The 15,970-nt window shown below is 36.4% G+C and overlaps 1 protein-coding gene across 1 annotated transcript in view; it reads right to left on the bottom strand.

The window, feature by feature from the left end:
* Positions 1-15,970, bottom strand: part of ABCD3 (ATP binding cassette subfamily D member 3) — an 80,350-nt gene that overhangs the window by 28,457 nt on the left and 35,923 nt on the right. Inside the window, exons 4-7 of the mRNA XM_069598253.1 lie at positions 11,597-11,685; positions 3,954-4,023; positions 2,504-2,601; positions 2,023-2,146 (exon numbers count right to left, since the gene is read on the bottom strand). Coding sequence (XP_069454354.1) covers positions 2,023-2,146; positions 2,504-2,601; positions 3,954-4,023; positions 11,597-11,685 — 381 coding nt within the window. The remainder of the gene's footprint in view (positions 1-2,022; positions 2,147-2,503; positions 2,602-3,953; positions 4,024-11,596; positions 11,686-15,970) is intronic.

Genomic DNA, 15,970 nt, shown 5'->3' with positions numbered 1-15,970 from the left:
GCCTACCAGGCTCCTCCATCCATGGGATTTGCCAGGCAAGAGTGCTAGAGTGGGTTGCCATACTGACCATCAATTAGGGAAAATATTTACCACTTTCCATCAACTAAGACAGCTCTACTGTGACAACTAATCATTTCTTACTTAGCAATTTCTCAGTATAGTATAAAGATGCAAGAAAATGATCTGAGTTATAACCCCAAATCTACTACCTGTTTTTCTGGTTTCTATATATCTTCATCTGAAAAATGAGAGACTCTTTCTGCTCTTGATGTTGGACTCTTTCTGCTCTTGATGTTGGACTTTATCACATCTATATGTTGAAATATGTTGAGTAAGTTTATAAATCTAATTTTATGATCTAAAACTCAAGCTCCTAAAACTAAAATAACATTAACTTACTGCTCTTCACATAGAGACAATTTAATTGATGTAAAAGCTGTACATATTTTGAAGTGTTTTTCAAGAAACCTAAGTTGTGTTCATTTAAATCCACAGCCACCTTTTCTAATATCTACATCATTACTAAGGTAGGTGGGTTGGTTCATAACTGGCTTGTACCAAGATGAACCTCTTCTTTCCTATCTTATGAACTATCAAGAAGTTAGGCATACTTACCTGTACATATGAAGTTCAACTGCACTTAAATTACTGACAAAAATGATGATTCAATTTAAGTCAAAGTTCAAACAATTACATATTTTATAAAGTAAATCTGCTGTAGTATATAGCACCACTACAATTAGTTTGTTAACATTTTTCTTTATTGCAGATGTGATAAGTCCTGAGCTATGGACTAACTCAAGTGCCAAGATGTAATAAAGAATGCACAACAAGGTCTACAAAATTACAAGAATAATATATACAGCACCTCTCCTTCCCCAACCACCACACACACACACGGAGAATAAACTTTAAAATGTGGTAAAAGGCAGAGGAAAAAGGCAGCTGGATTACCAAGCAATTTGTTGCTACCTCAGTTTCTAGAGTTTGGATCAGTAAAGACTTAAAGAGAGCTAAATAAAGGACAAAGTTTGGCATGAAGTGAAAAGGCATCTTAGTAGTAGGCCTGTCAAGAGGGGTAAAGTTCTTGTGAATACACATTACTTTTCTAAGACCTACCTATCCCTCTTCATCCACATGGTTGAAGAGGAAATATTCCTAGTCTTCCATTGTGACCCAGCCCCTTGTATACAGTTTTCTGTCTCAAGACTGGATACTTGGACCAACTGCGGCCCAAGGCAAGATACTATAAGTGGTCCACTTCGAGACAAGCTCCGACCACAGACCAAGAGCAGTCATATGGATCAGATGGGGGATGGGGCATCTGAGAGGAAGCAGGGCGGGGAATGCTAGGCAGACAGTCTTCGAGATGACCACTGCACCTCCCAGCTAATGCAGGAAGTAAAGGCAAAGAAAATGGCTTAATGAGAAAATCACAGCAAAAACTGTAAGGATGGTGAGATAAGAAGAGTAAGTAAGAGCTGATACAACCAGCATGAAGAAAACTGGTTAAGGTCAGAGTCAAAAGCTCTGGCAATATTCTGGAAAGGGGAAAAAACAGTAATTAGAAAAACTGAAATATACTAATATCTTATGAAACTTTTTTGACTATTACTTACATGAGCTGTTAGAATTAGAAATACTGAAGCAGAGAAATGAGTAGGAAGACGTCCACGCCTAGGGTTATGGTTGTGCATTAAAAATAAATTGACCATTAAACTTTAACAACTGCCAGAAGTACACAGGTCGAAAGTCAAAAAATCCAAGTTTCTGCTATTTTACTGAAATCAGCCCGCAAAATTCTCATAAAATCTTTATGAGACACTAAATTCTCAGTTCTTGGCCAAGGCACCTCACAATAATAACTTAAAAAATTAAGTAGTTGTAGTTAAAATCATTATTAAGAACTTTATAATATTTTTATAAAAGCATTAAATACTTACAGGCTGCTATCATGTTCATCATATACATTTGCTTAGATTCAAAATTTAGCGAATTAACAACAAAAACAGACAAACTTACCTTACTAAGATTTGAATACAGATCAACTACACTATTGCAGAACTTTTCTACATCTTGAGTAAGCAGCTGGTCTGGATTAGCTATTCTGTTGTCCAGATTTCCCATTTTATAATATGTGAAAGCTCTAAAATAACAAGAAGATGACGACTTTAAAACAAATGATTCTAAACAACAACAACAAAATCACGTTATACTATGCAGTGCAAATTTGTAGAAACAAAAAAATTTGGAGCTAGAAGAGGACTTAAAGATTGTCTTAATTTCTTTTAGAGATGAAGATGCCAGTCTAGAGAAGGATGGTTTGCCAGTTAATGGAAGAGTAAGGATTAGATTCCAAATAGTTGATCTTTCCATATATGCTTCCGGTTCAACAGCAATTCACTTGAAAAACATATCTAATAAAAAAGAAACACTTCTATATCTCATTATCATAAGTGTTATTTTTAAAGTATTTTTAATATAAAATTAGGTTATCACTTACTGGAGATACTCCTCATAGAGGTACTTGGTTAATCTTACTCGGAAGCACAGTTTGAGCTCATTTAACCCAAACTTCAAGAAGTTATTAACCAGAGAAATCTAAAACAAACAAACACAAATTATTTAGTTTTGCTTCATTTCTACTTATGAAATCATAATTTATTTCCCTATCATTGGCTTTGTCCCCAAATCCTATAATTTTTTAATAACTGATAGTTTGAATTGATATATTTCAGTTCTGTTTTACTTAACATTCCCAAACACACAAAGAGAATATGCTACATCAAATGCAATTAGCTATTACCCTTTACTTGAAAATTAATTTTGAAATATATTAGTATTAATTATAAAAGAATCTTGCAACTTTTTGCGGTGGGGAAGCTGTGTATAAACAAACAAAAGGCCAAATTTGTCACCTTTTTATTCAATGTAAAGAACCTGCTTCAGGAGTACTGACATTAATGCTTAGTATATCTTTTCTTTGCTACTACCAGCACTACAATCCTAGCTAATGGAATACTATACACACCACATTTGCATCTGTTAAAGAAAAAGAACTACAAGTTTTACACCAATTAATGCCATTTTCTAGATTATTTCTGGAGTCACCTTTACTCTTTTCTACCACTGTATTAAAATTAATTCTTCCACAGTTCTAAAGTCACATTTGCATAAAAATTTTGTCAAGAAAACACTGGTCTGCTCAATCTTAGTCTTTGACACCAGTGCTGCTTAATTTTCTCTTTTAGAAGGTTTTCCATGTATGACTATCCTCAAGCTTTATTAAATCTGACATATTTTCTAATAATTAGATTTTACAATCAAGTAAATTTTACAATCAAGCTCCTCCCTATTACTCTTACACAAACAATACTAAAATTCTTATTGTGCCAATAAAATAAACACTCAAGCTAAGAAAATTACTTATGATTTGGACCACTTATCTTTATTTTTAGTAAATCCAGGCAATAAATTCCAATTCAACTTAAATCACATTAGTGGTTCAAGTAACAGTTTATAGCCCACATCAATGACTCTCAACCAGGATTTCTGCCCTCAGCTCACTGCCTCCACAACCTCACCTTAGCCCTCACCTATCTGGCAATGTTTGGAGACAATGAAGACATTTTTTGTCGTCACAGCTTGGGGAGGGATACTACTTCCATCTAGTGAGATGTTACTATGAGAAACCCTGGCCTAAGGGTCAGAAAACATCTTCAGTTGTACATACCCACAAACGATGCAAAAAAACTGATCCAAGCATAATTCCTTTAAGTTTTTCCATCTAGTATAAAGGTTTGCATTGATACATTTCCTATAAGTTACAAAACTAAACTTGAAAAAATTTAGCATATAAATCTTTAAAGAACTTAGTAAGTAAAAATCCTTAAAAGATTTTAGTAAGATGCAATTTTTTTCTATGTAAAAATTTTTAAAGAAATAACACTTACGAGAGGCATAGCAGCAATGAAGTTGAATAAGTATTTCTTGAAATCTTTTCTGCTACGACCAATGATACCACTGCAAACCACCACATGCAATGCATTAGTTGCAAAAGAAGCAATATTTGTCACAAAAAAAAATTCCTCTGTAAATCTCTAAAATTATTTTTGGAAAATTTTATTGAATCGAATCAATAAAAAAAAAGATGCTAAAATCATTTTCTAACAAAAGCTTGAACTTTTGAAATTTTACCATTTAAACAGCTTGCCTGGAAATCACTCTATAAATGCCAAAATTAAATAAGAATGACAGCTAGTTCTTTCCCTCATAAAAATGATAATTAAACAGCATGCTTAATTAAGCAGTCACAAAAGGGGTTTTATATGGTGAAACAATAAACTTCACAGACCCAGGAGTGGATCACTGTGGATAAAACAAACTAGCATTTGTTTGTTTTAAATATTTTAACATACTGATTGCCATTTGTATGAACTAATGGCAGGGAGACAGACTAATGAGAGATCAGTAAACCCTTCTTATTATAAAGGGCCAAGAGCAACCGTCTTAAGCTTTGCAGGCCATAAGGTCTCTGCTGCAACTACTCAATTCTGCTACTGGAGAGCAAAAACAACTAAGAAAGCAATTAACTGTGATGATAGTGAGATTTCAATGAAACAAGATCTTTCGTCTGTTTTTAATCTATTTAAAATATTTACTGTTTTTAAAATATCCACTAAGAATTTATTTAAAGGATTCTGCTTCTTTTAACCTAGAAAGCCAGGATATCATTATAAGTAAAGGATCTTTGACTATCAAAGGCACTAGTGAAAAAAATATAATTTATTTGATCATGTACTGTTTTTCCAAATAATACTAATATTCCCCAAATATATTTTTAAAAACAATTGTGCTAAATGATTCAAACCTAGCTACACACACAGACACACACACACACACAAATGACTGGGATACACACTGACAGAAATAATTTGCTTTTTATGAGGGAGTAGGTGAATAATGCCAAGTAACATGAACTGATCTTTTAGGGCAAAAAAATTCCATGGTCAAAGAAATTTGGGAAAACCTGAGTTAAAGCGAACAAATTTCTTTACCAAAGAGCCTCTCAAAGCTCTCAAGTATATTATACATCATAAAGCTCTCTGAGATCGTTTTGCAGCACTGTAGCACTGTAGCATTTCCTTCACCATAGCTAAGATTCCAAAGAACATATTTTGGGAAATGTCACTCTAGACCAATAGAAAAAGTAATAATCCAATCTTGACATAGCTGCTAAAAATTTAAAAAGAAAAAAAATTTAAGCTGAACTAGAAAAAAGTTAAAACAGAACCACACAAAAATGCTGTCTACAGCAATAAGAATATTAGAGATGAGAAGCAATTAAGACAGTACAAAAGTTTAGAGGTTTAAATCAAAACTGAACCAAACTTCACATAAAATCAAAGTGCTTTAGTGCCGCCCAAGCTGTGAAACACACAAGATTATCAAACACTGGTAAAGCACATGCCATCATTCAGCAATGGTTTACCATTGGAGTAGCAGCTATAAATTTAAAAAATGGTTTCTTGAATAAAGCTTTATTTCTGCTTATTATTCCGCTGCAAAAGAAAAATAATCATCAATAAAGAGTAACTTTATAGTAGTCCCAATCATAATTACTTCTAAAACATATAGGAATTAAGATAGTTTGGTAATTTTAAAATGCTGCTTACAGCCAAGAGGATGAAAATAAAATATACATTTATGATTACATATGGCAGTATAGGGGAACAAATTTGCCAAAGTACATCTCTTTGGCCTCAGGCTAGTTTTAGGCTGATTATTTTTAAGAAACAGAAGTGTCAGGAAGCCTTTCTTTTTTGACTTCCCTTTAGCTACCTAAAGAATTCAGAAAAAAGGGCCTGCTCCTAGGACAGAGCTATGACCACATTTATCTGCAAAGCACATGGGCCAAATGTGCTGAGGGAGTCAGATATCAGAGTCCACTCTGAGTCCACTCTAAGTCTGGGCCCCAAGGTCCAGCAAACATTTGTTTACCAAACATTTATTTTTCCATCTTCATATAAATTGCCTGTCTCCCCTGTAAAGTTCCAAACCACTACCCCTAACACCCTCTTCTGTTTTTAGCTGAAGATGGTCTTTAAGATGAGGGCTTTGGCCATTTTGGAGAGTTATTAAGTTCTCCAGGGTCTCGCCCATGTATATATGTTATTAAAATTTTGTTTCATTTTCTCCTGTTAATCTGTCTCATGTCAATTTAATTCTTAGATCAGCCAAAAGAATCCAGGAGAGTACAGGAAAATTTCTTCCTCTCTAGCAACAGCAACAAGATATGAAGGATTACCTTCCATATCATAGAACTGTCAACCTCTACCTATCCTATTAAAATTTGCCTCATTCCAAAGACATCAGTCACTGCTAACAAGTAAGCCTAAAAAATGTAAAGGATACTAAAATTAAGCACATCAAGGATCATAACAAGTCTCTTTGAGACTCTATTTTAGCAGAAGTGTATATGAATCTAAACACACTTTGGAAGAGTCAAAACAAATTTACAATGTAGCTTTAGTAGCAGGTTAAACAAAGTGTTACTTTTTCAAATCAAATTGTTTTATATTACAAATTCACAGTATCTTAGAACTTGAAGTATGACCAAATATCAAATAACTCATGCACAGCAGAAGCTCAGAAACATTCAGGAGAAAGTTAACAATTAACTTTTTAAATTTTTAGAGCAGAGAAAAGTTTATTGCAAGGTCAAGCAAGGAGAACGGGTGGCTCGTGCTCAAAACCCCCTGACCTCAACAATTAACTTTAAAACAACTGCTTTAGAACCCATGAGTGTATGTTAAGAATATAATGAGAAATGGAATATTTCCTGTCATATCAGTAAACAAAGGATGTCACAGTCATCAGCAACTGAAGCCACCACAGACGGTTAAGCTGCTGAGCCCTGAGGGTTCTCAGGAAGGAAAGAATACCTGCCATCTAGCAGCCATCAGGCTGCAGCTGCTCCTACAACGAGCTCTGATGAAAGCAGGCTCAGGATGTAAAAGACAGAACGCTGGCCCCAGATAGATGAGGTGCTTATTAAAGGAATGATGAATTTCTGTGAGCCCAGACTCTTGTATTTTCCCATACATAGAAAAGCACTAAATTCCTTAACTTGGGATATTTGGTTTTCTTTAAGTAACAATAACCTCTTGATGTTCAGACAACCTGCCCTTTGCTGCAAAACTTCTATATAACCTGGCTCCTCGCCTCTCCTGGGTCACTGGAGATGCTGTCTCCCAGGTTTGAAGTCCTAAAAATTCCCACCGAATAAAACATAACTCTCAACTTTTAGGTTGTGAGTAATTTTTTATGTCCATGATAAGGAGATCCTCGTACTATTCTTGCAATATCTCAGCAAGTTTAAATTACAGCAAAATAATATGCTTCTTAAAACTCTTAAAATTTTTTGTTTTCTTACTTTTTCTACATCTTATAACTAAATTTTAAAACTGAGTACCCAACAAGTTGATTACTCTGGCAGAATTATAAGCTGGCTCATGCTACGCAATAATTTCCTCTTATCTATCATCACCAATTCATCCACCACCTACTCTTAGTCTAGTCAAGGCTATGATTTTTCCAGTAGTCATGTATGGATGTGAGAGTTGGACTATAAAGAAAGCTGAGCGCCGAAGAATTGATGCTTCTGAACTGTGGTGTTGGAGAAGACTCTTGAGAGTCCCTTGGACTGCAAGGAGATCCAACCAGTCCATCCTAAAGATCAGTCCTGGGTGTTCAATGGAAGAACTGATGTTGAAGCTGAAACTCCAATACTTGCGCCACCTGATGCGAAGAGCTGACTCACTGGAAAAGACCATGATGCTGGGAAAGATTGAGGGCAGGAGAAGGGGACGACAAGAGGATGAGATGGTTGGATGGCATCACCGATTCAATGGATATGAGTTTGAGTAAACTCTGGGAGTTGATGGACAGGGAGGCCTGGTGTGCTGCAGTTCATGGGGTCACAAAGAGTCAGAGACGACTGAGTGACTGAACTGAACTACTCTTAGTAATGTATTTTCTCCAGAGCATTCAATCTTTGAGAAAATTAAAATAAGCATCTATTTAATTAAAGTTGGAAATCCCTAGTTTAGAAAATTAAAAATTATTCTTTTAGGTTACAAAAACATGAAATCACAAAATCTGAGTAAAAGGGAAAAACCTTTTAAAAATAATCTTCTATACTATACCATGATTGTGCAGGGTTCTTTATATGTATCATGTGACACATTCTACATACATATCTAATATAATGTTCACAGTGGATGTAACCTGTTATTTTTGCCATAGGTAATTAATAATGCTATAGTTAGGAAGCCTATTTTTATTAACAGATATGGCATTTAAATAATAAGTAAAGCCAAAGGAAAAATATATAAAATTCTATAGTTTGTAAAAGGACATAAAAGTCTTCTCTATGTTAATTATACAAAGGACTCAAATTACTTGTGCACAAAGCTCACAGAAAGAGAAATTAGCAATGAAACTGACCTTGCTAAAGTTGACGTGCTAGCAGCAATAAACAAACACTTCAATTATATTAACGCTTTACTTCTCAGGATTCTTTAGAAGATTTCTCACTGGGACACGGACACACACACACACACACACACACACACACACACACAAACCGGCCAGACTCTCCCTACAAATTCCCTTCAGGGAAACCAGACAATCAACAATCCCACAACTTGGCTTCTGACAAGTTAAATATGAATACATAGCCAAGAGTGACTGCTTGAGGAAAGCTCTAACATGAATGACAAAGATCAGAATAACAAAGGACAGTGACAGTCAAAGACTTGAAAGAATGACTACTACCAAAAATGAACATTCGCACAAAAAGACAGTACTTGGAAATAAGACAAAAATTCACTGCATGATAAAAGAGAGCTCCTAGAATATACAATATAATGTCAGAGATGTAAACAGAAGAGAAATTACAGGCAGATGATCAGTCCAGGAAGTCTAACACTCAACTAGTAAGAATTCCAGAAAAAGTAAAGAAAAAAAATGGAGAGGAAGAACTTTTTTAAAAACACAAGAAATTACTTTGGAATGAGACTGAAAGAGCCTAGTACAATGACAAGGAATGCAAAAAAAAATTCACACTAACATTCAGTGAAATGCCTAAACACTGGCAATACAGAATCGACAATAAAGAAATAATAAAGCTTCCAAAGGAGGTAAAAGCAGCTCTGCTCCTAAGGGTGGGCAACCAGCACAGGAATGGGCCTAACACCCAATGTGGAAACTGGATCAGTAGTTTCTAACCCTGGCTACACAGTAGGATCACCTGGGATGCTTCAAAAAAGGAATAACTAATTGAATCAGAATCCCGAGGGGTAGGCCGAGGCATTAGTAGTTCTCAAAATTCCCCAGATGAGTCTAATTATTCTGCAGCCAGGGTTGAGAACCACGGAGCCCTATAGAAGACAACAGGGTGATGCTTTCCACATTCTGACAAAGTGATTTCCAATTTAGAACGCATAAATAAAGCTAAATTATCAATCACGTGTGAGAACAGAAGACTCTATCAGACCTACAAGGTCTCACAATTTTACTTCGCTTGTAACCTTTGTTCAGAAGAAGACTGCATCTGCCAAAAAGACAAAGGAAAGTGAGGAAGAGGAGAACCAAAGATCCAGAAGACACGAGTTATTCAGTGCAGGAGAGGAAGATGAAAAAATTCCTAAGATCATGATGAAAGTAAATCCAAACATGACTGGTATTTAATGGCGCTAAAGCACAATCAATCCTGATGAGAGCAGGAAGACAGAAAACTAACAAGAGCTATGGGGAGGGATGGTAATAGAAATAGAAATCAGTAAGTTATCTGCTGTGTTTACAAAATTGAGATTTGAAAGTGTTGACAATAAACTTGAGCTGAATTAGTAAGTAGGCAAAACATTAATGTACACAAAAACCTATAGTTTCTAAATGCCAGGAAAAACAAAAAGTTGTATTAAAAGAAACTACCAAAGAAGAGCATGTGGCTCAGCTATAAATAATAATCAAAATTATGTAAACAATAAATTTTGATTTAACAAAAAACTGTGATACAACATTGAGAGAATGAGTATGGACACGCATAGGACTGTAAAAGAGCCAACTCTCATCTTCTAAGAGATACACACATAGTGGCTAAAAATGAAAAATCTAGAGACAGCAACGTAAGAATGTTACAATGAAATGCAGACAAAGTAAGAGATGAAACAGTAAAAACAGAAGGCAGTTGGCTCCAGGAATCACAGAGGATTGATGATTTTGTGATGAAGTTCTGTAAGGTTATTTGATATTAAACTACATTCATGTTTTACTTCTTAAGCTATCCATACAGTATCTTGATTAAAATAAAAAGCCATGGGGCTAACCAAAGGATTCAGGGAGTTCTGAGTTGAATACTGGATCTATACCCCATTGACTAGCCTGCCAGGCTCCTCTGTTCATAGAATTCTCCAGGCAAAAATACTGGAGTGGGTAGCCCATTCTCTTTCCCAGGAGATCTTCCAAACCAAAGTTTCCCTCACTGCTGGTGGATTCTTTACCATCTGAGCCACTAGGAAAGCCCCGGGACACCCATATACGTATTCTAAGGCATGTGGAATTTACATATTCAGACATCTGTGGTTGGGGCCTTACTCCCATGCAGACAACCTTCTTAGTTTTCCTAGAGACAAGAGTCAGAAAATATCTGCATAAAACATTCTTCCTCTCCTACAAACCGTCTTAAGTCAGAAATCAAGGATGTCAAAGAAAAAAAAAAAACCTTCCAAATTTGGAAGCATTTAAAAATTTTAAGTACTGTCATTTAAAAAGTTATCTTAAATGTTTTTAAGAAATTTTCTGATAAAATACTACATACCAAGAAAATTTCAAGAAAAATATTTTTACTGACATTCAAATTGGCATTATCACAAGGAATAAATCCTTTATCTACAGATCAAAGTTAATATCACAACTGTTATTTTTGTTTTTAAATTCAAAGTCATCTATTATAGCAATTAATAATATAATAAATGTACAAAGACTATAAAAATATACACAAAGCACTAACTTCAGAAGTTGAAGAAAATGCCTTATAATTTTTGTTTAATAAACATTCTCAACATTATTCCCTAAAATGCTTTGATATTTTCCTCAAATTATCTCATTAATATCAGACATCCAATTTGGTGACTTAAGTTCCCATTACAGAATTTAATATATAGCACATTCCTTTTTTTTTTTTCTTTTTGGCCACGTCACACAGCACATAGGATCTTGGTTCCAAACCAGGAATCAGATGAGTGGCCCTGCAGTGGAAGCACAGTCTTAACCACTGGACCACCAGGGTGTCCCATAATTTTCCATTTACTTGTCTCTGACCCTCTATAAACTGCCAGCTCTGCTAGGGTTTCTCCTGTTCACTAACAGGTACATCCTCATCTCTGCCTATGGCACAAGGGAGACAATCAATATCTACTAAATAAATGAACAAAGACATAATTTGACTTAGGTTATTTACGCCTAATTAGAATCTATTTCTTGCTTAATATAATGGTTAATTTCATACAAAAGGGAGGAAGATGAAAAGTACCTTTCAATGAGTGTCCCATTTTGAATCATCCAAACATCACAGTATGTTCGAGACACCAGCATAACAGCAATAAGTATCAAGTAACCTGTCTAAAATAAACCAGGTATAGTAAATTAATTAAATGCATTTTAGAAAGTTAAAAGAAACATTACTTTGATAAAGATTTTTTGTTTCTAAATTCAAAGCTTTACTCTACCTTTACTGTAGTTGGCTGACATTTTACTGATAGGTAATTTTTAAAAATAATTTTGAAAGAAGTTTAAATAGATATGACAAATGGAAAAGGCCTTGTAGATCAGCTAATCTAACTGTTTCATCCAGAATTAAAAAGTGCTTCCAGCTCAAGACGGCGGAGTAGAAGGACGTGCCCTCATCTCCTCACGCGAGAACACCAAAGTCACAAGTAGCTGTTGAACACCTATCGACAGGAGGACGCTAGAACCTACCAAGAAGAGACACCCCACATCCAAAGACAAAGAAGAAACTGTAGCAAGATGGTAGGAGGGGCACCACAATCATGATAAAATCAAAGCCCATACCCACCAAGTGGTGACCCACAAACTGGAGAAAAATAATACCAAAAGAAGTTCTCCCACTGTTGCAAAGGTTCTGAACCCCACGTCAGGCTTCCCAGCCTGCAGATCTGATAAAGGGACTAGGAATCCCCAGGGTATCAGACCTTGATGGCCAGTGGGATCTGATTACAAGACTTCCATAGGACTAGGGCAAACAGAGATTCCAGTCTTGGGAGGGCACAAACAAAACTTGGCACACACCAAGACTTATGTGCAGAGACCATCAGGAGAAACGCTGGGTTGGATGCAGCACAAGCTGGAACCAAGATTACCGGGAGAAATATCAATAACCTCAGATGTGCAGATGACACCACCCTTATGGCAGAAAGCGAAGAACTACAGAGCCTCTTGATGAAAGTGAAAGGGGAGAGTGAAAAAGTTGGCTTAAAGCTCAACATTCAGAAAACAAAGATCATGGCATCCAGTCCCATCACTTCATGGCAAATTGATGGGGAAATAGTGGAAACAGTCTCAGACTTTATTTTCTTGGGCTTCAAAATCACTGCAGATGGTGACTGCAGCCATGAAATTAAAAGACGCTTACTCCTTGAAAGAAAAGTTATGACCAACCTAGACAGCATATTAAAAAGCAGAGACATTACTTTGCCAACAAAGGTTCGTCTAGTCAAGGCTATGCTTTTTCCAATAGTCACGTATGGATGTGAGAGTTGGACTATAAAGAAAGCTGAGCACCGAAGAATTGATGCTTTTGAACTATGGTGTTGAAGAAGACTCTTGAGAGTCCCTTGGACTGCAAGGAGATCCAACCAGTTCATCCTAAAGGAAATCAATCCTGAATGGTCATTGGAAGGACTGATGCTGAAGCTAAAACTCCAATACTTTGGCCACCTGATGTGAAGAGCTAGCTCATTTGAAAAGACCCTGATGCTAGGAAAGATTGAAGGTGATAAAAGGGGACAACAGAGGATGAGATGGTTGGATGGCATCACTGACTCAATGGACAGGACTTTGAGTAAACTCCGGGAGTTGGTGATGGACAGGGAGGCCTGGTGTGCTGCAGTCCATGGGGTCGCAAAGAGTCAGACACGACTGAGCGACTGAACTGAACTGAACTGAAGACTCAGAGGAAAGGAGCAGCGATCCCACAGGAGATTGAAACACAAGTCCCTGCTAGTGCTGGGCGGGCTTCCTGCGGAGGCGTGGGTCAGAGGGGTCCCTACAGGGATGTGGGCACTAGGATGGGACGGTCCCTTTGGTGCAGACCCTCTTGAAGGCCACCATTAACCAGAATCACATTAAAAAGTGAATCCTAGGCAGGTCAACGGTTTGCCTTGTCAATGACAGAAACCAGCAGTATAACCTAGACTACCTAAATTACAATGTATTGTGATTGTCCTATGTTTTGAATATGCGACTCTAATAAAGAAAAATGACAACTACCAATATACAGTTATCAACAAATTCTGAAGCCTAAAATTTTGCTTAAGTAGAATAAATTTGGTTCAGTTTGTTAGAAAAACCTTTAATAGGCAGTGCCCCTACCCTAGCAGGGCTTTCAATTTAGTTATTAAGGCAAGATTTACACATAACAAGTAAGAAAATAGACCAATATAAGAAAGTATATTTGCATCACTTCATGCAGTAAGTGACAAATTGGAAGGTGTGAAGTAACAGAAGAGGGTTATAACATTAGAAATACATCAGATAAACCAAGTAAACCAAAAAGAGAATGAGGATTATGAGTTTAAAAAAAAAAAAGATTTAATGGAGAATAAAAAATAGATTTAAACCACATGAATTATCATATCCATCAGAGCTTAAAAAGCTACTGCAAACTTTAGGCTAGAACAAAATATTAAAAACTGTTGTTTAAAGAACATTACTTAAGCAATGCTGGGAGAGAGAGATTACTGAGGAGAGGTGAGAGACTGAATCGCTGGTGAGGAGTCAACTGTCTTGTGTGCCGGACGAGAATCTACACTCCAGTCTCTAACTCACACACACACCCACTCAAAGCTGACCTTAATCTTTCTAAATCAGAAGAATATATACAGCAACACAGAAGCTAACGTCAGAGAGGCAGGGTATGGCAGGGGAAATGTTTGCTGGATAAAGTGTTTGATTTTGAATTTACAGAATTGAGGGGCAAATGCATCTATGACTTCTGCAATTTTTGCAAACAAATCTTGTTTTCAAAAAAGGTGAAGATAACTAAAAATGTGAAAGACAAGGCAGGGAGTCAAAAACAGAGAAGTAATAAGTGAATCCATAAGAAAGAAAACAACGTCAAAAAAGAGTCTATGGGACTGAGTTGTGACAGCTGCTCCCCCAAAGTCTCCCAGAGTTGGCTGGCTAGAAGGGTACCATCTTCCTACCTTGTCCCACCATCTCAAAGTTAGGTATTAAACTGACAACAGAAGAACCCATTGATTTTTAATAAATGCTCTCTGTAGATGACACTCTAACTATAATGCTAACTTTTAGTTCAGACCTTATATACAGTCTCAATCCTAAATTAATCATTTGAGGAATAAAGGTAACATTAGACAAAGACAGTTTATATTTTCCTTTATTTTATGTACTTTGCTTAATTTAGTCTTAAAATAACTACCAAGTTTATTTAGCTCACTTTAGCAAAATCTACTAAACTTTTGACTACTGACCATCCGAAATGCATTTTTGTGCAAAAGATGTCCTTAGAATCACCATAATTCCTGGGTTTGCAGAATATGTCAGAAACTAAAGATCACCCTGATTTAGGCAGTCCCTCACCTCATGATATAGATGAACTTCCATATATTCATATGCAGTATTTTTATTTATTCCATAATCTCTATCTCTATGTCTACTGGAGTTTATTTCACTTTCTTGAACTGGGGTTAAGCTTGGATTTTTCTGTCTCTCAAAGATGATTCATAAAATGGCTCTGTGGCATGGATACACCTTGACAGAACTGGAAGGTTGGCCAAGTTAGGCTTGTCAAGCTACTTACTAACTCCCAGAGATCTATCCAAAATATCATATTCATTTTATATTCAGCTGCTGCTACTGCTAAGTCGCTTCAGTCGTGTCTGACTCTGTGCGACCCCAGAGACGGCAGCCCACCAGGCTCCCCCATCCCTGGGATTCTCCAGGCAAGAACACTGGAGTGGGTTGCCATTTCCTTCTTCAATGCATGAAAGTGAAAAGTCAAAGTGAAGTCGCTCAGTCGTGTCCGACTCTTCACAACCCCATGGACTGCAGCCCACCAGGCTCCTCCGTCCGTGGGATTTTCCAGGCAAGAGTACTGGAGTGGGGTGCCATTGCTTTCAAACCCCTGCTAAAAGGTTAAATGAACATTAAGCTATAAAGTGATGGAGGGGGAGGGGGACGTGTAACACAAATCCTTCCAGCGAAGCTTATATTTTAAATAAAGATTCTTCAAAGTCAGGTAGGTTGTGGAATGAGGAAACAATTAACTGTCCCCGGAAGATACATGGGGTGCCTTCACAAAGAAGATAATGAGCATTAAACTGTTTTCAAAACATATTTTTTATTGTGAGTGTTGTCATAAACATGGTATCATCAAAAAATGAGAACACAGGGCCTGGCTATAAAACAGCAAAGAATCTTATACGTAGATGATATTGAAAAGAAAAGCAAAGTCAGGTGGTGATTTACAAGGTAAAAGAAGCCAAATGGCCTTGTAAGTGTTTCAGAAAGAAAGACTAGTTTGAAAAAGAAGACCAATTAAGAGATTATAATAATCCAAGTAATGGAGAACAGTATAAAAGGAAAGCAAGGGACTAATCAACGAGAAACTCAAGGATACTTGGGGGAAAAAAAGACATTTAAAATA

This window comes from Ovis canadensis, chromosome 1, assembly GCF_042477335.2.
Source record: "Ovis canadensis isolate MfBH-ARS-UI-01 breed Bighorn chromosome 1, ARS-UI_OviCan_v2, whole genome shotgun sequence".
NCBI lineage: Eukaryota > Metazoa > Chordata > Mammalia > Artiodactyla > Bovidae > Ovis > Ovis canadensis.
Note: the sequence above shows the minus strand (reverse complement) of the source record. Positions and strands in the feature narration are given on the sequence as shown.